Raw genomic sequence first — 23,238 nt, 5'->3', positions numbered from 1 at the left:
AACCATCACCGCTTCGAATTCCCATATTATAATGCAAAAATCATAGCTCGCAAAAAAATGCGCTATGATATTCGCACTATGCCGAATAAAATGGTTCTTAAATATATAATCTATTTTACATTCATTATTTAAGAAATTTAGCATAATAAGTGACGTTTCCTTTAGATTAGCACAAATTCTATATTGATAAAAAATATATTTCTTCCTTCAATTTTTTAAAATAATGTGCTTTAACTGAAATGATTCTTTTCAAATCTATCATATCTAAAGATAAATTTTGTTGTAGATTCTAAAACAGATTTAAAATATAAGTATCGTAATATTTTATATAAATAGAAAATTTCTCTAATAATACATAATAAATTTTTTATGTAAAATATCCGTGCGTAATGAGATTCGTATAAACAAACAAGAAATCGCTCAGATCTTTGGTTTTAAGCTTTGAGCAGGTGCCGGTGGGGGTGGCGGTTTTTTATTGTAAAATGGAGCAGGCTCCTTCGAATTATTAAATAACATATCCGGCGTTTTCGGAGTAACGTCAGACGTGCTGGCTGGACTTTCATTCAATTGCTTGAACCTCAATTCGGTATTGAGAGTAAGTCCTTTGTCGTTCTTGGATTTTTTCTGAATCTGCTGAATACGCTCCGATATCATGGAGCTCAGTTCCGATTTAAGGGGAGTGATTTTTTTCGACTGGGCTTCAACGGCCGGTACCGAAGGGGTCGCAATCTTATTATAAACCTGGGGCTTTGCGCTAACGTCCGGCTTTACGTTGCCGAACAGCAACGACTTTCTGTATTCGATATTATTGCTACACTTAATAGCGTCCGGATTGGTGGTGGATATCAGATCAGCCTTAGTTATCTGGAGCGGCTCTTTCGTGACATCGTCACTAATCGTGAATATTTTATTATTCGCGTTACGGGAGGCGTTCTTTCTCTTCGGCGCGCAATAGGCGGAGATCATTATCCGCCATCCGAAAAGTTTGCTACCGGCGGCATAATGTGACTTTGGCGTAGAAACACCGAGCGACTTATTGGCATGCGGTTTGCGTTTCTTTTTAAAACGGTCGAGACTAGATACGTACGTAGACATCATATCCTTCTTCCAGTGCTGTCCGGAATTCCTGACATACCAGACACCGAATAGGAGCAGAGCTACGGCGGGCACCACTCCCAGGAAGATAACGTAAAGCGCAGTTATGACATCGTTTCTCGCTAAACATACGAAAACAGATATCGCATAGTGTAATTTACATCGATAAAATATAGATCTCGAATTAACATGTGTCTCGAATTAAGACATTACATAGTTAATCTGTTATTCTTTTTTTCATCTATCGGATATTATTCTTTTCTTTAGTAACATTCTTAAAATTATTTTTGTGTTTTTTATCAAATAATCGACTAGACATAAAATAAAGTGTAGATACCGTTGGGATCATCGGCTGGACCGCTATCTATGGAGCCACCGAATCCAGGCTGAAGGCAATCAGGTGATCGAAAGCCACGATTACAATGGCAATGACCGAGACTGTTACACACTCCGTTACCATTGCAATTGTTCGGGCAAGCTTTACCGTCAGACACGGACGCTCTCAGATCCGCTACTGACATACACTTCTGATTTACACACATCTAAACAATATAAGCAATTTAGTATCCCAATTGTTTCCTAAATTACACGTTATAAATCACTTTTATAAATATTGGTAATGTAATCTTAAAATCAAAATCTTGTATTGTCATATAGCAATTATAATTATAGCGTAGATCAACATGAAATTTAAGAAATATCAGTTGAACAGAGTTTCAGATTATATCAGTTTGATATTTATCATTTTATCTTTTTCTTAACTTGGCAATTACTTATTTATTTATTTACTACGAATTCAAGAACTCTATTATTGGAAATATTTTACCTTTCCGGGCGCACACTTGGCGCCGTCCGGCGCAAGACCAGGGTCAACTTGGCTCAATCCGAGATCGACTATGGCCGAACGACACGGAATTATCTTCCCATTGTTATTGATGAACGAATGGCTTAAGGTCGCGACCGATTCCATACCAAATTCTAGTCGTTCATTCAAGTGTTTGCAGTGCAGCATACCGCAGAGAAGATTTCTACAATACATCCGTTACGTGCTTACATCAAAATCTAATGCGATATCCTTTTTGGATATACGGCATGGTCAACTTACTCATCGTTACATTTGACGAAATTTGAGTCGATGCGATTGTAGCCGCAGTTACCGTTTTTCGTGCCCCTGTTGTTCATATTGTAGCATTGCGCGTCAGAAGACAAACCGGTGGGACCCCACAACAATTTGCACTGATCATCGTGAGTTCTGCACGAGCCCTGATAGCAAAAGGCTTTGCCCACGCTGCAGGTCTCACCGTCCATCTTGAACACGTCCGCCGGACAATACTCGCTCTGACCGGTGCAGTATTCCGGCAGATCGCACTCGTGCTCGGCGCTCCGGCACTCCGTGCCGGCGGTCTTCGGCCTGCAGGTCTTCAAGTCGCAACACTCGCCGGTCGCGCAGCTCGCGTTGCTGTGAAGCATACAGGTGGTCACGTTGCAGCAGGGATTGTCGCAGTTCTCCTTCAGGCCGCAATCGCACTGCTCGCCCGGCTCGACGAATCCATTGCCGCATATGGGACTGTCGAAGAGCTTCTGCGGCTTGTTCCTCAAGCAGTAATCCATACCGTGCTCGAAGGCTAGAGCTAGATGTTCCAACGAACACGTCGACCAGTGCGTTGGTCCGGATGAGCCGCTGGACGATGCCATTATACATCTAAGATACAAGAGAAACATATTAATAATGTAATTGGAGCTCGACTAGATGAACAAATCAATACATTACATTAGGAGGCTGCGTGAAGCTGATTTTTATTTTCGAATATCGTAAAATAAAATAAATTTTTTTTTCGCAACACGTTGAACGTTTGAAGTGCGAAGGAGAGGCAACTCTCTATACGTACTTCTCTTCAGGACACTCGCAATCCGGTCCGTCGTGCTCCATGCCAAAATTGTGGCCCATTTCGTGGGCGACAGTTGCCGCGACCAAACCGACAACGGTCGAGTGATCCATGGAGACACCGCCGGAGAATTCGTAGGTGCATATCGGTCCCTTGAGAGCCTTGCCGACTACCCCACCCTCGAAGGTGATTCGTCTGCGTGTCGAGAAATAAATTCGGTCATTATTGTTCACGACACTGCACGAAATACAAATGCATTTGTATTTGTACACTCACGTCAACAGCTGGGCGTTATCGTTGGGAATGTTCTTAACCAGTTTCTCCCTGCGGTAGCGCAGGAAATTCGTCAGTGTGGTGTCGCCGTTCGGCGACAGTGTTATCTCGTCCGACTCGGACCACACCTGTACGCCGACCAGGGCAATGAATATGTTCAGCGGCATATACAGCTGTAAACACACCGGGATATACCGTCTCGTATTTTATAGAGAGATTTCGCGGTACCGTGATGCGCGCCAGTAAGACCGAGTCAGTGCTAATTAATCTCTCTGTGTCTCGCAGAGAGAACGCAGAATATACACAGGACGACGTCGCCCGTTCTCATTTACGGAGATATAGAGGTCCGAATTGAAATCCATCATTGTCATCATTTGCTAAATTAATTAAAAGTAAAAATAAAAGCAGCTTCGAGAAAACTAGTTAACAGTAATTCAACTTTCACATAACTTTCGAATGAATTAGCGTGTTAACTTGAAATTTAATTAATGAAAAATTTTGCTTGGAAAAAGAATACATGTGTATGTATGTATGTATCGCAGGAAAAGAGTTGTTTCAATTTTATAACAAAAATAAATTATATCGATCGTAGAGCAGTTTTTGAGATACAATGGAATATATAAAAGTTTAAGTAAAGTGGACCATACTTAATTAGGATTTTAGTAAGACTTATCAAAGTTCTCGCGCTCGAAAACTCCTTTTTGAAGAAAGAAAGACTCGCACATTCATAATATGTGAACATAATTGTGCATATAACACAGTCAATTACCCCAGATAAAGTAAAATTCGTAGAACCGTTAAAACTATGTGTGACAGCTGGAGATACATTTTAGAGATATTTTAGAAGGAAACCACAAATGTTCAAAACGATGACTAATTGGATAATGGAGTTGTTGAATTAGCGCTGTAGCGCTTCAGATCGTTCTCATTTCGACTTGAGGTCGAAAGGAACTATACGTCCAATTAAGTTATACGACGGCGACGTTACTTACAGCGTTGATAATGTTGGCGATGTCCTTACAGTGCTGATGCACTTTGTCCAGGTTCTCGTCGAGCGCGGTGTATTCCTTCTTGTCGATTACGAGTACCAGTTCCACGTAACGCGACTGTCTGTTCGCGTTATAGGGTCCACGGATAATTTCAGCCGCTCTTTTGTGCTACAAAAGAGAACACAACGACGTGGCGTCAACCATGAAATTCATTGAGTTTTAACTTTAGCTCATTGAAATTTAACAAAAACACGAAGTTGAAATAAAATTGTCATAACAACAAAAACGTAATCATTAATAGTTCCTTCTTGAAACTTGCAATTCTATAAATAATCCATTAATTGTTGAAAACTCTCTGTTGAAATTTTTGCTAAGCGCAAGACGTTTCCCGAACTATTCACGATTCCCCTAACGCGAAGAAGGAAGGAACGGAAGAAGGGTACGCACGCAAGACACTGAGGGTACCAAGACCCCTGCGAGTGTATACGTTCTTTGAAGTCGTATAATTTACCGGGGAAGCGGCTTTCGCGAATTTCTTTTTCTCTTTCCTTTCCTTTTTCTTTTTTTCTTTTTTTCTTTTTTACTATTGCTCCGTATACATACCCTGGAGAACCTTTTAATCTTGCGATGATCACGAGGGAGAACGTCATGCGGCGACGCGCCTTCGTAACCTGCAACCGGAGGAAAAACGTCAAACATCAGGGACACGATCGTCGACAGCAGGATTTCTCGGTAGGATCGAGGAGAGGACAAAGAGTCTCCGCGACGAGCGTACGGCCGGGGCCTTGCTCTCACATTCGTTAAGACCGTTAAGGAGAGACCAGTCTTCCCGAGAGGCGAGTCTTTGAGCTCGCGTGGGTCACTGCCACCGAGAAGGACGGAGGAACGAGCCCCCGGCTAGCTCTCGTTCCTTCGTGCTAAAAGTCGTATTTCTGAGAGCCAAAGCTCGTGAGTACTTTTAAAGGAACCCACGGAAATTGCCTCGGCAACAGGAACTCGCGCGACAGCGACGGATACGATCTCGGAACGTATATGAATTGCAAATGTGTTTGTGAGTCAACGTGTATTAGTCATGAAAATTCTGAGATCTTAATTACGAATCTTACTAATCTCTTAAAATCCAGAAACATATCACTGTGTCGTACACAGTGTGACAAATAATTTCTCGAAATTGTGCTATAAAAATGAAACGAATTAATTTTTTTCAGTTTTCTCTTTTTCTTCATTCAAAATATTCTCCTCCTGATTCAATACACTTCTTGCAACGATTCAACAATGATTCAAACGACTGCTCCAGTTCATTTTGTGGTATTGCCTCCAAAACATGCGTCGAAGCCTATTGAATTGTTTTCACATCTTCAAAATAGCTCACAGTCAATTTTTGGTTAAAAATCAGATTTGCGTGTTGAATCATTCATCGTATTCGCCTGATTTAGCGCCATGTGACTTTTCTTTATTCCCCAAAATAAAAATAAAGTTGAAGGGATGCTATTTTGAAGATGTGGAAACAATTCAACAGATCGATTCTTCGATGCGTGCTTTGGAGGCAATATCACAAAATGTACTGGAGCAGTCATTTGAATCGTTTTTGAATCGTTGCAAAAAATGTATTGAATCAGGAGGAGAATATTTTGAATGAAGAAAAAGAGAAAACTGAAAAAACTCAATTTGTTTCATTTTTATTATAGCACCATTCCAGGAAATTATTTGTCGCACTGTGTATAACTGTCCAGATTCTTCGTGATGTTCTTTTAACGAAGCGGATGTTTGCAATGTTAATAATTGAAAATATTGAACGTGCAACGTCAACAATCTGCATATGGCGTGCACTAATAACATTAATTTTTCTGATGCAATTTCCCTCTCTTCCACTTTGCATTATTAAGCATACGATTCTTGCGGAGAAGATCCAGATATATAACAGGGACAGTTTAATCGCGAGATGCTTACCACACGTATTGTTGGCAATGAGATCGCTGTGCTTGTAAAGGTAATGCGCGGAATCCAAGCTCTCATCTTCCGGATGGATGTAATGAAGATTCTCACCATCGAAGATGACACCGCGCAATCCTTCGCAAGTGGATAACGCCACCCACGAGGCAGGAACATCTCGAACGCTACCTTGGTAATGACAGAGTTCCTGCAAGATTCACGCAATTCACGAATGCCATTCGCCATAAGATAAACGACGTTAAAAGAATTCGCTTTGTTTCTTCGAACATTCTAAAAAATTTATCAATATTTAGGAAATTCGCTTTATCACGTGAGTCCGCTTTTCCGCTTTACTTACGCATTTCTAATTATTTCTCAACTCAATAATAACTTCAAGTATGCAAAATAATGGAACAATTTTCTCGCAAACATAGATATGCAGTCACAAATAAAAAGGCGTACTTCTAATTGAATTTATGTTTTCTATCTTGATCCGTTGCGTTCCTATCGAAGTATGTAAGTAGACACAGCGCTTTGCGGCAAGCTTTCACATAGTTTTCAAAATATTCGAAGCAGTACATGATTATATAACCAGCAAACGATATTTTTGGAATTTCTATAAATACTTCGAAATAATTTAAATTGCTACATGTTGAATCGACTGTGTGATTAAATTATTGAAAATAAAATACTTGATAATATTCCTCGTACGTATTTGTGAGAAATAATTTAGAGCGTAAAGAATTATATATGAGAAATTTTTTATTTTATCTCAAATTAAACTTCATTTTTCTCTTACTTAACGTTTATCCGATTTGCGTCACTTATGAATCACGCGGCATAAAAAGTGAAGAAATCGAGATGCCCGTGCGCTCCGTACGGTTGCAGTTCGCGAGCTTATCTCGGCTTCTCAGATGCATCGGAACCGTACATCGGCTCAGTACAAATATAGTTGTCCCAGATTTCTGGGTGTGCACACGCTGCTGGCGAACCCCGGCGATTTTTCACGTTCCTTTTTCCGCCGCGAGGAAAACGAGGGAGGAGACCCGTTACCTCGGAGAGCAAGCACGTTACTCTCCCGAAAGGAATTGCTCCAACAAAGAAGCACGATCTCGCAGGCGGGGGGGTATCGGGATCGTCTTTGAAACGAGGCGCTTTCTCCGTTACGAGAACCATCGATCGTGGTCCATTATCCGATTGCCGCATAGGAAGGTGTATACGGCGACGTGACGGGCGAGATTGAATTAACGAGAGAACGTGTCGGTATCGTTAAATCGTCGTATCGATTATTTAATGCAACCGCGACTCTTATTTATTGCCGATGACGCAGCGGCGGCCCGCCCGTGTCTTGTTGGTTTTCAATGCTGTCCTTTAAAAATGACGCAGCGAAGTTCTCCTCATTGCCGAGCTTCAATTTCGATGATGCTTGAAGTCGATTTTCCGCGACGTAAATTTATCTTTATTATTGGGAAAAAAATAAAAACGACACTCCTCAAAAATTTAAATTTAAAATTGCGATTAAACGACTGGAGAATGTAGAAAAAAAATCAATTACAAGAATATATGCGCATTCACTATTCATACTTGAATATTGAATTTAGAATTCAAGGATTTCAGCACGCGTAATGTTGGGAATTTTTATATCCAAGGATTCATATTCTCGCATATCTAAATATTTCAAAACACGATAATAGTTGGCAATTTTTATATAAAAAATGGAACACGCCTATCGCATACAAAATACTTTTAATAAAAAAAAATACTGGTTATAACCTTCGGGAATTTCGAGGTTTGGCTTGGTTGTTTTTTCCAGTCACGCAGTATTTCTTTTTCATATGAAATGTTTGCATGCTTCGCTGGCATATAATATCCTTGTGCGCATTTTACGCGTTTATTTCACGTGAGAAATCCATCGTCGTCCGTCTAAATGCGTCCAAGGATATAATCACTGGGGACCGCTGATATATAACGGACGGATAAAGCGTACGGCTTGATTCATTGTCGGATAAGAGAAAAATTTCGCGAGAGCGTAACGTGCCCCATGGAAAGCGCGTTACGAGGCGTGTCGGCGGAATATGAAATTTTGTATTCGCCCACGGTATAAGCTTATCCTCGCTTCTATTAAATGTAATATCGCGTGTGCGCCGCATCGGGGATTATGTAGATTTGTATCACGAGAGCTGTGCGAAAGAAAAATATATTTCGTAACAGCCGCGTTCTTATTACCGGGACGGTAAATTTCAGAATCGCGTTGAGAGCATAAAGGGACCTCCTATCCTATATGTACGTATCCTCGTGAAAACGGACCGTCCCTCTCTTCCTCAATCATTTTCCCATCCGTAAAACAACTTTCGCATTCGTCGAAGATAAGAATATGAAACACTTAGATGTTATGTTCTCGATCCGCAAAATTTCAATCGTATATGTACATTATGTTCGTTTACGATTTAAATTTTTATATGCATTATCCATACACGGAAAGAACAATTTTGCTGGATACAGATTTGAAAATAATTTTTGTTGGACAATCAAAACAATTTTATTGAAAAGTCAAACTGATTACTAGAATTAAGAATATCAAAACGTTATAGCAATGCTTATCATTTTTAACTTTCCAACAAAATTATTTTAATGATCCAACAAGAATTATTTTCAGGTCTGTATCCAGCAAAATTTTTAGGCTTTCTAACAAAATCGTTCTTTCCGTGTACGTAATACAAATTATATGTAGTATTATTATTGCGCAAATTTTTATATATTTTTGTGTACACATTTTATTATATTAGAAAAAACTTTTACACAGTGTTTCAAAGAGTCAGAATTACCACTGGTATCTCAAATTCCTAGCTTACTTCACATCCGTGTTTTCTCCTTTAACGAGCTCAAAATTGGTTCATCCGCGCGGATAAACCGTATTTATGCCGCGAAGAACGGGAGATGGGGCGACGGAAGGCAGTGCCGTTAACCGGAGTCGCCAATTAATTAAATACAATTTGTGCAAAATAATAAGTGTGAAATGCTGCGGCTAGCGCAACGAACTCCGCCAGTTGGCCAGCGAGTTTTACATTTTCCGCTTGACTTTTGTTCCACATTCTGGATGACTTTTTTACTCTCATCATCGTCCTATTACACATAGCCGAGCAGAACATTATGATCAACGAGCAGCAGTCAGCCTTTGTTATTTATAATTGCAGTAGAATTCATTTTCTGTGTTAAATTGCTATTATTTATATTTGTATATTTTTTAATTGAATACATTTTTATGATATAAAAATGTATTTTTATATCGTACATTTTTATATCATACATTTTTATATCATTTTATATCATACATTTTTATATCACAAAAATGTATTCAATTAAAAATTATAAAGAGTACATTATTTTCTTGATTGATTGCTTTTTATTTCAGTTTTTAAATTTTGTTCCTTATTTTAAATATGAGTACATTATTTTTCACTCTCTTTATTTTATTCTATCTAAAATATATATAGAAATTTTTATCTTAAGACAAATAAATTACTTTTCTACATGATAAAATTAAAATTTGTAAATTTAAATTTGCTTTAATTCAATGCCGATTCTGCAATTAAACTGAGAAGGCACAGTATTTGTATAAGTAATCCAGTCCAGAAGAGATACTTCCAACTTCATGTTGCAAAGCATAATAATTATTGTTATCGCATTCGTGTACAACTCGCTGCTTTCACCGAGATAATGTAATTGCATGATTTTGGACAAAGCTCGTAATTAGAGAAACATCTCAGAAATACTTTCACAATTTCCGTAAACTGCGGAGAAATTTGATTGTCGCTGATTCAGCGTGAGCGAAATTTAATACAATCAATTTCACCATCGATATCACGTTGAATGCAACGTCAAAGTATTTAATGTATTCAGATTTTTATTTTTTATCTTTCGTAATCATATCTTTACTATTTATTTTACGTTTAAGCGACTAAATAAAATCGATTATCTACAGAAACATTATGATAGCGGAATTAGACGTTTAGCAGGAGTAATTTCCGAGGCAATCCCCGCGTTTTGCACGATATACTTCGCAGACACGTCGCGCGACCGTTGCAATTTAACGTATTCCGGATGTTCCATCAGCTTTCCTCCCTTTTTCCCTTTTTCTTCTCGTCCTTCCTGCCTTTCTCTTCCACCGCGGCATTTGAATTATAAAGCGGAAACGCCGCGACCGCCGCTCATGCACAATTTTAACGTGACGGGGGGAGGGGGGGGTGGATTGTACGCCCACCGTTCGCCCCGGGACCAACACGCCGCTACACATTTGCGTGTGTTTATAGCGAGACGTTCTATTAAACATGTAGACAGCAGACAGAGTGAGTCACCTCGATCGATTTCGGCCGAGTCGCGTATTATACCTGCACCGGGGACCTGCCTACCTTTTCCGCCCGCGTGCGATGACGGCGGACAGATATGACGAGAGGGGCACGGACGCCACCGGACACCCGCGGAGATTTTTAATTTTCGTGGGACCGGAAGCACGGGCCGAGCGTGGAATTAAATAAATTTTCTCACAAAATAGATTGTCGAGTCGTCTAAAAAGAGAAATGGTGTGGGTCTTCGTTAAAAAAAAAAACGGAGATTATATCGCTTTTATCGCAATACGCTATTCTTTTCTCTTTTTTGCCTGGCATCTCTTTGTTGACCTGACTGAATAAAACATCGTCTTCAGAGTTCTCCATGTTGGTCAATTCCATTGTCAAGGTTGCTAATAGTAACATGGAATAGGGTAGCAGCAAAAGTAGTAGACAATACAATGTGATTACTTAGAGACGAATTAAAATTAAATTGCGCGGGACGACCTTCTTTTATATCGTAAACTTCATGGCTCTATAGACAAATCAACTTGTGGTAACGTGGCATCGATTCACGAGAGATGACCGAAAAGTAGCAAAGACCAAATGAGAAAGACTTAACAAGTGGATAAACTTTGATCATCTCTTTCTAGTGTAAAAAAAAAAATACGTACAATGAGATTATTTTTCCGACCGATGTACATAATCGCTTATCTGAGCATTTTCGTCGCAAGATAAAACGTTCAAAGAAATAACATAAAACAATAAAAAAATATTTAATCGATAGAAAAAACAGCTCTTCATATATCGTCCGCAATAATTGTTGAGAAAAGTTGTATCGATTATCCCTTTTCTTGCGGGAAACGAACGACCATATGTGTACTATCGTAAATTTCACGTCGTATATCATGCCATTAAACGACGATAATGCCGTTCTTTGTATGCCATTCGATACGTGACGAGTCGCGAGTGAATGGCCGAGCACGGGGTTAAGTTGAATGAATCCTCGACGCTTTCCTTGATCGACGCGCTGGTGTATCCGATAGAATTACGTTCGCACACTCGATATCGATTAACGCAAACGTTGTTTGCGGAAAAGCGGTTAGCACGCTACGGATGCGAATAGGTACTGGATGCCCGGGCGGTACTTACAACTTTCGACGGGGTGTGCACTTTGTACGTGCCGCGATGCTGGTGGAGTTGCTGATAGCCGACCGGAATTAAATCGGTGTTCAGTCGAAGGTCGAGAACACGCTCGACGCCGTCCACATTGAAACCCACCGTCAGCACGTCCGCATGTTCGAGGTCCTGAAAAGAGGGAAAATATATCGTATCTTGAATTTCGATCTGCAGTTAAAATTTTTTTTGTCCTTAACAGTTGCAACTGAAGTAAGGAAATTTATAAAGCACTTTCTTTCAATATTTTTGAGAAAGGAAAGAACAAAATCTATTTTTTGTAATTAATCGCGAAGCATATGCATATATTATATAAAACTTTATATAATTAGCTGCAAATGAAAAAAGAATTTTAAGATATTTAGGCGAGGGGTCAATCACTACTAAAAAAATGTACAGCAATTGTTAATTATGGCAATACAACACGCTTTATTGCTAAGCATTGCTATTGTATTGCTTTTGTACTGTCAGTAGTATTGCCATCTATGCGCACAATATAGCCAAAATATTGCTAACGTGTTGCTATGTATTGATAGCGTATTGCTAGTATTGTACTGCCGCAATACTAGTAATATATTTCTAAAGAAATGTACACTGATTGTCATAGTGGTTGACCTTTCGCATTTAAGTACCTATACAGCACATCACAGACATACATCTATACCTGTATGACTGTATTTATTTCATCTCAGCGCTGTAATTAGCGGCCTATTTATTCGCAATTAAATATGTTCTATCGGATTAGCCCTTATTATAGTTTGAGAATTTTTCTTATCTAAAGAAACGATCATTTATCGTTTATATACAACTCAGTGCTCGAGTAACATGGCCGATTCTTTCTTATCGAGCACACCAAAGAGCCCGATCGCGCACCTGTTGCATTAATAGCGTTAAAATTGTGCTTAGTCCTAAGAAAAGAAAATCTCTCCCGCGAAAATTGAGGTCCTGAGATCGTTGCATCGAGCTGTAATTAATTTTACACTCGAATGCTCGCTTTCTTCGGCCCATAAAACCGAATAACTGGATAACAATCTAAGAATATTGTTTGAGAACTCCGGAAGAATGTCGACGGAAATTTCAAGCAAGCCGTGTTTATTCGTTAGACGAATATTAGTAAATGAATTATTAGTAACAAATAGTATATTCGCAAACATAATTTTTAGAGCTATAGTGTATAAAATATACATAAAAAGTAGAGCTTTTCTAAAAAAGAACGTAGTATTAATTGGGGTTTATTTAATTATTTATATTTTGAGACAATAAAAAAAAATTCGGTAATCTCGCATGCCTTACATTTAACAGCAAACACAAGATAGCACGTAGATTATATAACAATAGCTTCATTTTAGCTTAGATACAACAATAGCCTCACTTAATTTGGGGAACAATAGATTAACGCGAAAATACAATTTTCACGCTAAGTTCATTACCAGTATGATTTCTATGCCTGTTAATCGCGAAAAGTTGCGTCGATTCGAATTCGTGATTACGAGAGCGACGTCAATTATTTGCGGAACAACCACGGCGACTATCGCGTCGTGATTGTCGTATTTCGGCACAGTTAATGCGATTTGCCCGACTGTCATATCATCGAGCGCGATAAAACAGTTAGCGTTATTAGATCGTGATTTCGAGGCTGGAAAGCTCCGGCCCCCTGAAATTCATAAACTCTCGGAATTGCGGCGCATTCTCCTCTCTTCCGAGCGCGGCCGTACGCGTGCCGAGTGAACAGAAATGAATTTGCGAATCTCGTTTGCACACCGAAGCCCAACGGCGCGCGCAATGTTTAATTCATGGAGGTCGTCCCAGCCGGGATACTTTTCCTGCGAGCGTTTCGTGTTGAAGAGAATGGATGCTGCGTTACCTGTGGATGCAGCACGGTGAATGACACTAGAACCAACGGTCGGCTCGGAGATCAACCTATTAAATCCTGGGATTAGAATCCGGACGAATTTCTAGTTTCGGGTAGTTATCAAATTAAATTAAATTTTAATTTTCTTAATCAGCCGTATAATCTTATTATATACGATATATCTGACTATAATAAGCTCGGGGTGGATAGATCAAGTTTTAATGACGACTCTTTTAGAATTGATTTTTAATTACAAAAAATTGAAGAAAAGCGATTGGCTTCTAAATAATATAATATACGTGTATTTTTGTACCTTTTTACCTTGGATCTATCCTAGCGTTGAAAATAAAATAGGCCATAGAATAAGAGACCTACATAAATTTGTTCAAATATAAGATATTCTCTCTTAAAAGAAGAATTTCTTCTCCAATTTCTCATTTCATTATCTGCTATACTATACTACTAAGTGATTGAAAGAAGGATGGGAAAATCAGCCGAGACTTAGTTAATCAAGACAGTTTACTGCAAGCAACTTTTAGAAGAAGTTTATATGAGATCTGTACGTACAATATCCCCTCGGCTACATTTTACGTCGGTTTTATGTTCTACGGTCTACGCCAAGAAGAATATAAAAGAAGCTTTTAACTAACCATTTCTCCGTCGCGTGCAAAGACGGCGAAGCAAGCGTGATGGAAGCTCGACTCTTAATTAGTCTAAGTGCCGCGTTGGACTGAAATTGTGGCAGTAATTACTCGTGTAACGTAACGCAGAATTGGAGGGGCGCGTTTCAACATCGGGGTGGATGGACCGGAGGTGCCCTATGCCATCATGAATTATTGATTAGCCTCCTTCCGCGCTTCGACAACAAACGCGACGCTGTCTAAACATAGCGCACTTCCAGCTAGCTTAGCCGATTTGTGCATAAAAAAAATAATCCGCATTCATAATTGCAAAAATGCGACATTCTCCTGAAATAATTTAACATTGTAATAGATTGCTGCGTAAAATAAAACTGGAGTTCGGTCTTCGTATTACAAGAAATTAATTAAGATAATTTTAAATTGATTACTTTAACTTTCATTTAAATTTCACATTAAATTTAAACGGACGTTTTATCTCGTAATAGAAGATTAAAAAAAAACATGAAATTCCTCATAGAAAATTATATAACACAAAAGATAACAGATATATAACAGATATATAATAAAATAAAATAATTTAGTAAATGCGCGTAAAAATATAAATGATGTTGAGGTCTCACTGAATCAACCGCCATTATTTTAAAATGCAAATGCGCGTGAAATCATTCTCTCCGTATAACGTGGAGAATATAAATTTTAATCGCCGTAGCTCTCCCGCAACATGAAAATTTTACGGTATATATACTCGTTGAAATGTGCACCCGGTAATTTTCAGAAACGCATTAACCAAATTGAGAAGTATCTCCGATGTGATATCCGCGAGGAGCGGCTTACTCTCGGGGAGACAAATGGCGCAGTAACGATATTTCTTCAGAAAGCCAAGTCCAACGATACGACGGCGTAACACTGTGCATGATACACGGTCGATGCACACTCCTTTGAAATCCTTTCAGCGTGGTGTATATCATTGTCCAGCGACAGTTAGCAATCTATACTTGGCTCGCGGCCATCGCGCGCGGAGACCGTTTTTGATATCACAGCTCCCGCGGTGGCTTCCGCACAGTGATATGACCCGCATTCATCTTCCGTCGATATCGAGAAACAAATATATCGCTGGGTCAGGGCTGTTGGGTATCTCCGCGCACAAAAAAAAATCTCCGCAAATCTATCTGTGCGAAATTGAAGTCTCATCTAATTAATTCAAATTTGAACTTCCTTCAACGCAAACAACCATTTTCCAGAATCAATTCTCCCTTTCCCGAGAATCGATATTAATTCTATCATCTTATTGTTAGAAAAATCAACAAGTAGAATCCGCGGATGAAATGTGGTTTTGTTAAATTCGGAACATTCTATGTAGCACAATGCCGCGTGCAACACGCTGAAATGATAATAGAAAACTCGAACAAGCGGAGTCATTCGCTACAATGGCGTTGAATCGGAGGTGATTAAGGAAAACCCAAGAGTTGCTAAGGTAAACGCGAAAGCTCGCGAAAGTTCGCGAATACTTTTTGTTCTTCGTTCAGTTGGCGCATCCCAAACAATTTACCGAGTGAACTAACTGCATTAACCGGCTACCGGGTAACGAATTAAGCAGCCGGCGATTGTTCCAACTTTTCCGCGGCCAGTTGGGGGAAATTCCGGGCGCCGTCGTTCGTCGACGGGAAAAATTCGCCGCGTGGGACTGTCCTTTTAATCCGGTAACCAGAACCGAGTTAATCCAACGGGGAAAAAAAGAGTGTCACGTCGGAAGGGAAAACGGGGCGCCTGTTAAAACGGGAAAGAAAGAAAGCGAGAGAGAGAGGAAGAGGAAAGTTTCTTTTCAGCTACCGTAAAACTCGGCCGACGTGGTCCTTACGTTCCATCCATTGTGTGTCCCCCGTAAACCACCCTCGTCCAACGGAGTTTCCGGCTCCGTGGTTTCTACATCGCCGCCCTTCGGAAACCCGAAGAAAAGAAAAGCTTGGCGGCAACGCTGATCTTTTTTAGGGAAATTCCGGTGGCGCAGCGCGGCAATGCCTGCCACTGAGCAAGACGAATTGCGAAGGACGCTCGCAGAAATAGAAATGCATCCAGGACGTTGTGGTTAAACACCGGAGTTCGTGTAGATCGCCGCGATAATAATTATTCCAGTTTTCATTAAATAATTTGTAACAAACTCCAATTCTGCATAATCGCTCGACAAAATTCGTAAAATTATTTAAATAATGTCACTGTGTTGGACCACACAAAAGATTGGCTTGAAATTAATCGAGAGAACTCATTAAAATACAATTAACACAATACCTTCTGGCGCGTGCTGCAAGCGTGACATATTTTGTATTATAAATATATATTAAATATATTTATACAGATTGTGCATGACACTTTTTAAAATGTCTGAATTAAAATACTAAATTAAAATTTGGCGTTATGACAAATAAATGAGGAATGGATTTGACACTTTACGATGAATTATTGTATATTATATGCTTCGGGTCAATTTTACAACATCTGAGATGCAGTACGGGAAATAATTAATTAAAAAGCTGAAATGAATTGAACTGCAACTGGCTCGCTACATTGCATCTTGAATTTGATTGAAAAAGTCGCTAATCAATGATTAATCCATATTCGCGTAATATTCGCGTGTAATTTAAGGAAATATTTTAAACAAGATTCAAATTCAATGTACCCGCGAGCATGAAAGGAGAGAGTCACACAAAAGAGAAATTCAGATATGCCGATTGTCGTTTATGTGTCGTCGGGCGAGACCGCATGCTCGACGAGCTGAACGCGTTTTATTGTTAGCTTCGGTCAACGTGAGGGATCGCTATTTGAACAAAATATACACGACCCCAAATTCGCGCGTTTTACAGAGAGTACAAAGACTAGCACCTGCGGCGTGATTTAAATGGCGCATAGCTTTGCGATTTTAATTACGGCGCGGTTCGTTCGCGCGGTTACGTGCGGTCGCGCTGTTACTCGCCTCGCGGAATACAAATCATCGCTCGATGCGTGCAGTCTCCGGTAATTGCCATGGTTACATATCGCCGGATATTGCCTATCCGGGTTAACGTTGCGGTTACGCAAATTTTTTTTCTGCGAGCATTTTACCGCTTGAAAAAATTTTATTTTGATTTGTCGAATCGTAACGAGTGTGATTTAAATTATAAGCATTTGTCTCATCGCTTCTCAATCACACATAAGTGAAATCTCTTTAAAAAAGGAGAGATTTAATTATTTGGTATATATATTTGACATGTTTCAATGAGAGAGAAAGAGAGAGAGAGAGAGAGAGAGAGAAATCGATCACCAGATTTTCAATAATTAAATAAAATACATAACAATTGTCAAACATGTATTGTTTTGGCGACACACGCAAATTCCTGTTAATTCTTTCACCATCGCTCTTTGCCAAAATATATAAAAACAATATTTTTATCACGCAACAATACTTGACAAAGTGTTGCGGATCCATTAATCAAATATTCATCGCAACTCTCGTTACATAAATCGCATTTAACGGGAGATTTATGATCTACTGGAATCTGGATCTACATCGCGGGGGATTCGCAAGCGGAAACAAGAGATCCTCTATGTGTCCGCCTCTGCATTTCTATCTTCGCGGTAATACGGGCAATAACGATATCACACACGGCAAAGATTACCGTATGTGTATCGCAGCCGGGGTTTGAATCCTACTAACGAATTCACTACAAACGTAACATCGACAAACGTGAACAGAGAAATGTTGAACCGACCGAGTCGGTTCTCTTTCGGTCATACATTTCTCCGCGCATAACCAGAAAATCGCAGAAAGTAAATACACGTGCTAACAATAAGCTTCACAAAAAAAATACTTTGACAGTAAAGGAAGGAGCAGCAAGCGTATATCCACGCTTCGCACGCACCGCTGCGTCGAATGAAAGCGGGCGAGTTAATTGATACACCGATCCACGAATCCGACAACGATCCCGGCGCAAAATGCGGGCTAGTCTTCCTCTAAGCTTTCTCGCTTTCGAAAAGTTGAAATATCTGCTGCTCGGCCGAGAGAAATATTTCTCTACTACTACACGTGTCGGACGTTTTACCGCTGGATTTTTTACGAAACAAAATTTTCACACACCGATTAGCTGCCCAATGGCTTCGACGACTGCGATTAATTTCTATTCGATTGGCTTTCAGCTCTTTAAATACGCGTTACCAGTATTATATATACTTGTTGCAGCACGTGTCTTGTATGTGCTATTTTTGGTTTCGCACGACTACAAGTTACGCGAGTTCCGACGATCGGAAAATCGCATGTTCCGTACACGTGCTGCATACGCACGACATGAGTGAACGCGCGCGCATTGCCATATTCATTCTCACGACCACGCCAAGGTTACAGCAATTCTACGTTTTCTTTGTACAGGTCTTTCCCTCTTTCTAGCGGTATTTCAACATGCGGTGAAGAATGCACAACAAATCTCACTGGCGCTTTTACTAAGCTATTTATATCGCAAAAGGAAAATTGTAACATTATAATTTACCGCGAAACTCTTATGCGAAATTGTCAGAATATTTTGTTAACACATTTTTAAATGAAATATGAGTATAATCATATTTTTAGTAATTGTTTATGAAAAAAGAATGACAGAGAATAAAATTTATTTCTCACTGCCTTGCATATACATATATCAGCTTAATTTATACAATCCTGTTGCCTTTAAAGAGAAATAATTTACAAATTGTTTCTTTAACCTTTGTTATGTAACTACATTTCATATCTCTCATTTGTAATTTTATAAACATAAATTAACATTTTTTAGATTTTACAATCTGAAGAAATGACTTTAAATTCGCCGTTACGATGTGGCATTGTTTTGATTAAATGTTTAGAAGTCGGCAAGCACGAGCTTAACAGAAAGTGGACAGGCAATTTTCGATATACGTCGAAAGCATTATTTCAACGTATAACAGTTTGTGGCTCAGTGAATTTGTGAACTTTCCTCGCGTTTTCTGGTCTCTTCTAGATTACATTTGCTACGTCTCTGCAAGCGGATGATGCATACAATACTACTTACAGAAGGGATCCGTCGTAGTTAGTTACTTTGTGGAATGAAAGAAATCTTTAATCTCTCGTCGTCCTAGACGAACATTGAGAGGAAGTCTCGTTTCCGCAGTTTGCTGCCGCTGGCAGATGTGGACAAAGAACTTGTCGTCTGTATGATTACCGCAATCTAATGGGGAAATTTATATTATGCGCTGTGCACGACGTAGTTCCGTTTTCAGCGATATTATTTGAAGCTTTAATTAACTAGAGAAACTTCGTTAATTTACTATTCGATTAAAAGTTAACGGGATATCCGGTGCAGTTCAATGATTAAAAATAAATTTCAATATGTAATTTAATTAAATATGAATTGCGCAAAATACATACATTTGCAATAATGATAGTTTTGTATATTAATAAACGAAATTTGAAATCATTAAATATATCCATATGAATTCTGTATTATGAATATGTCCTATATTCCGTAGGTTACAAAATGTCATTAATATCGACATCAAAACCTGTAATTGTAACAGTGTGCTTGTGTATATATATTTGCCTTCAACATTGATATTAAAATTAGGAAAAGTTAGAAAAGAGCTTCTTCGTCTTACGAAAGGTAACAGTTGGAAAGTTAGAAGGTTTAATCCCTTGTACATTAGAGGTTACCCTTTGGAGGTGCGCCACTCGCAAGAACATGTTAATTAAACATTAATTTCAATAACAATAACAAGCGAAACTTCGTATTCGCGGAACTAGACTCGACCTCGTTTCACGTAAGCTAAGAATATTTAATCCCCTAATTAAACAAGACCTGATCTAATAAGCATAAGCTAACGTTACCGTGCTCAGAGGATAACAACTTTCCCTACACCAAAATTAATAATCGATCAATATATTATTATTATTATTTAATCGTTCTACTGTTCAATTAATTAATTAATTCATTAATTGCTCTATCGAGCACATAAGTTGACATACACAGTGCGACAAATAATTTCCCGGAATGGTGCTATAAAAATGAAACGAATTGATTTTTTTCAGTTTTCTCCTTTTCTTCATTCAAAATATTCTCCTCCTGATTCAATACACTTTTTGCAACGATTCAACAATGATTCAAATGACTGCTCCAGTTCATTTTGTAGTATTGTCTCCAAAGCACGCGTCGAAGCCTGTTGAATTGTTTCCACATCTTCAAAATAGATTACAGTCAATTTTTGGCTAAAAATCAGGTTTACGTGTTATATCATTCACCGTATTCGCCTGATTTAGCGCCATGTGACTTTTCTTTATTCCTCAAAATAAAAATAAAGTTGAAGGGATGCTATTTTGAAGGAAACAATTCAACAGGCTTCGACGCGTGCTTTGAATCAGGAGGAGAATATTTTGAATACAGAAAAAGACAACTGAAAAAACTCAATTCGTTTCATTTTTATAGCACCATTCCGGGAAATTATTTGTCGCACTGTGTAGGTACATCGATAACATCACTCGTTGATGCCTTTATTCCATCGATTCGCACGACCGCGATCGCCGTAGTTGCGAAAGTATAATACTTTATCTCTCCTTTGTAAGCGTAAACTTTCGGGCGCCGAAACTCGACGTAAAGCTCGAGCGGCACATAAGGAGAGATCCACTCCTTTCAACCCCTTTCGCCGTACCTCTTACCCGTCAGGAATAACCGCGCGGGGTGGTTTAAAGTCGGTGGCGCGCGATAAAGCCGAACGGAACTCCATCGGGAATTTATTGGCCGATATCGCGTTTACTCACCCTCCCGTCGCTTCCGCGTATATTAGCAGTTTAATCACCTAATTGCCTCTCCCCCTCGTCACCACGCTCCACAGGTTTCGATTTCGCCCGGAGTGTATATCGTATCGTCGATTATATTTCGGTACAGCGAAGTCGAATGCGTCCCGAGAGTACGTGAAGTTGATCAAGCCCCAAGATGCTTTAAGTCATGTTTGAATCAATGATTATTAAAGCAATTACGAATTTAAGGCACCTTGGGATTGTTATGCAGCGCATTACAGCAATTGTAATATTTCAAGAAGTATAAATGAAGAGGAAAATAAAAGAGGAAAAAAGAATTATTTTTTATTTGTATACAAGTAAGTCGAGCTCGATCACTCGGGAGACGAATGGGAATCAAAAAACAAGAAAGAAAATTGATCTAAATATCCGAATACGTTGTTTTCGTTGTTATCGCGTCACTATTTTTACGTTGAAATTTGAAACTGCTTGGGTTTCGAATTTTTTTTGTCAATTTTGTCATAATTGAAAGAAGATCAATGATTTTTGAGTTTTATAACATAATTAAAGTCAAATAAAATTTGCGAGCTGCCTCAGCACTATCCCAAGATGCACGAGAAGATACAGCTCGCTTAGCATTCCTTGGCAGATATCAGGACAACAACGTATTTTTGAACTTATGTTTATATCAATTTTCTTTCTTAATTTTAGGTTCTCATTCATCGCCCAAGTAATTGATCTCGACTTATGGCGAGATCTCGACACCCTGTATAAAAAGAATTCTGCTCTGATTTTTTTTTATTACATTATTTAAAAACTGTAGAAAACCAGTAAAATTTAATGACCATTTATGTAGTGCTGAGTCGGAAACAAATATTATTAAGCGAACGACATAATTTCTGTCATTTCTGTCCGTTAGGGCGAGAAATTTCAGACTTTCACAGTTCCCTGACCTGCCCTACCGACGTTTCTCGACTGCGTTAAATTTCACCGATCTAAACATAGTTTCCACGGTTTTCTGCATCCCGCTTTAAGGCCCGCTGCAAGAAGCTCGAGCGCCGGAGACATCCGGCAAAATATTGCCTTCGCACTTTTCAAGGCAGACACTCGTACTCGGTTCTCGCATCTCGGAATCAATAATAATAAACTATCACGCGATATGCACATGCGATAGACGCGGAAATGCGAATAACAATCGAGTGCGTGTTATTCGAGACGCTGGATTACAGGGAATTATAGCCGCTGCTTCTATCAAATGATTGATACTGCAGTCTGTTAGCGCGTGTGATAACGAGAAACGGGGTCAATTACTCGTTTCATCGAAGACTATATCACGGGGCTCGTATACAGTTTGCATCTGGTATTTGGACGCATCGCCGCAATCCCAGTTCGACAAAGGTAGCCAGTAGTCCAGAGATGGTAATTGACACCAGCGTTCAACTTGATTTTTAACAGAACGAAAAATTCCACATTGCTGATGCAATTCCCATATCTTGCATGTTTATATTGATCAGACGCTTCTCGCGTTGTATTATTCATAAGAATCTGTCGCGCGTACACGCATCTAACCCATTGAATTTTGCCGGCATGCAGTTAAATACACAATAGATTGCAGTAGAGTTTGTTGATTTGCATCGATTTGGATCGTTTTCCAGGGAATTTTGGCTTTTAATAGACACACACAAATCGTTCATTTTAAGGAATAAAAATCATTTGCTTTTAATAACGTTATCGTTTATTGATAAATTCGTGTTTCGTCACGAGTCGTTCGCGATAATAAAATGAACGATTTGTGTGTGTCTATCAAAAGCCGAAGTTCCCTAAAAAACGATCCAAATCGATGCAAATCAACAAACTCTACTGCAATCTATTGTGTATTTAACTGCATGTCGGCAAAATTCAATGGGTTAGATGCGTGTACGCGCACATTATATCTTTCTACCGTCTTCTGTCAGACCGATGTCGCTTTGTATTCTTTTCAATTCCACTTAACATTAATCAAGAAGTTTGCTTCGCGGTCTATTCAGGGCCAAGCCGCGCACGCGAATTACAACTTTTGTGTTACTAAATCACAGGCTACAAGTCACGCGCTATAGAATCTGCAATCTTGTACAGCCGAGCACAAACCGCGGTATTAGTAAACTCACACACACGTTCACGTGCTTTGCAGAATCACATGTCAAACGGTGTAAACTATATTTGGCAACACCAAAGTAGATACTAGTGTTGAGTTACTCTTATCCGAACCGTCGAGCGCACGGTACACATACGCGCACGCCGTGTGGTCGCAGCGTTCGGGATTG

The 23,238-nt window shown here is 39.2% G+C and overlaps 1 protein-coding gene across 1 annotated transcript in view; it reads right to left on the bottom strand.

Moving 5' to 3' along the window:
- Positions 1-23,238, bottom strand: part of LOC105458922 — an 87,401-nt gene that overhangs the window by 7,367 nt on the left and 56,796 nt on the right. Inside the window, exons 3-12 of the mRNA XM_011704535.1 lie at positions 11,653-11,808; positions 6,194-6,383; positions 4,847-4,914; positions 4,247-4,411; positions 3,258-3,427; positions 2,985-3,176; positions 2,201-2,797; positions 1,922-2,123; positions 1,433-1,637; positions 1,088-1,217 (exon numbers count right to left, since the gene is read on the bottom strand). Of these exons, the coding sequence (XP_011702837.1) occupies positions 1,088-1,217; positions 1,433-1,637; positions 1,922-2,123; positions 2,201-2,797; positions 2,985-3,176; positions 3,258-3,427; positions 4,247-4,411; positions 4,847-4,914; positions 6,194-6,383; positions 11,653-11,808 (2,075 nt within the window). The remainder of the gene's footprint in view (positions 1-1,087; positions 1,218-1,432; positions 1,638-1,921; positions 2,124-2,200; positions 2,798-2,984; positions 3,177-3,257; positions 3,428-4,246; positions 4,412-4,846; positions 4,915-6,193; positions 6,384-11,652; positions 11,809-23,238) is intronic.

Source organism: Wasmannia auropunctata, unplaced genomic scaffold, assembly GCF_000956235.1.
Source record: "Wasmannia auropunctata unplaced genomic scaffold, wasmannia.A_1.0 LD334250.1, whole genome shotgun sequence".
Classification (NCBI taxonomy): domain Eukaryota; kingdom Metazoa; phylum Arthropoda; class Insecta; order Hymenoptera; family Formicidae; genus Wasmannia; species Wasmannia auropunctata.
The sequence above is the reverse complement of the archived record's forward strand: the minus strand, read 5'-3'. Positions and strand labels throughout refer to the sequence as shown.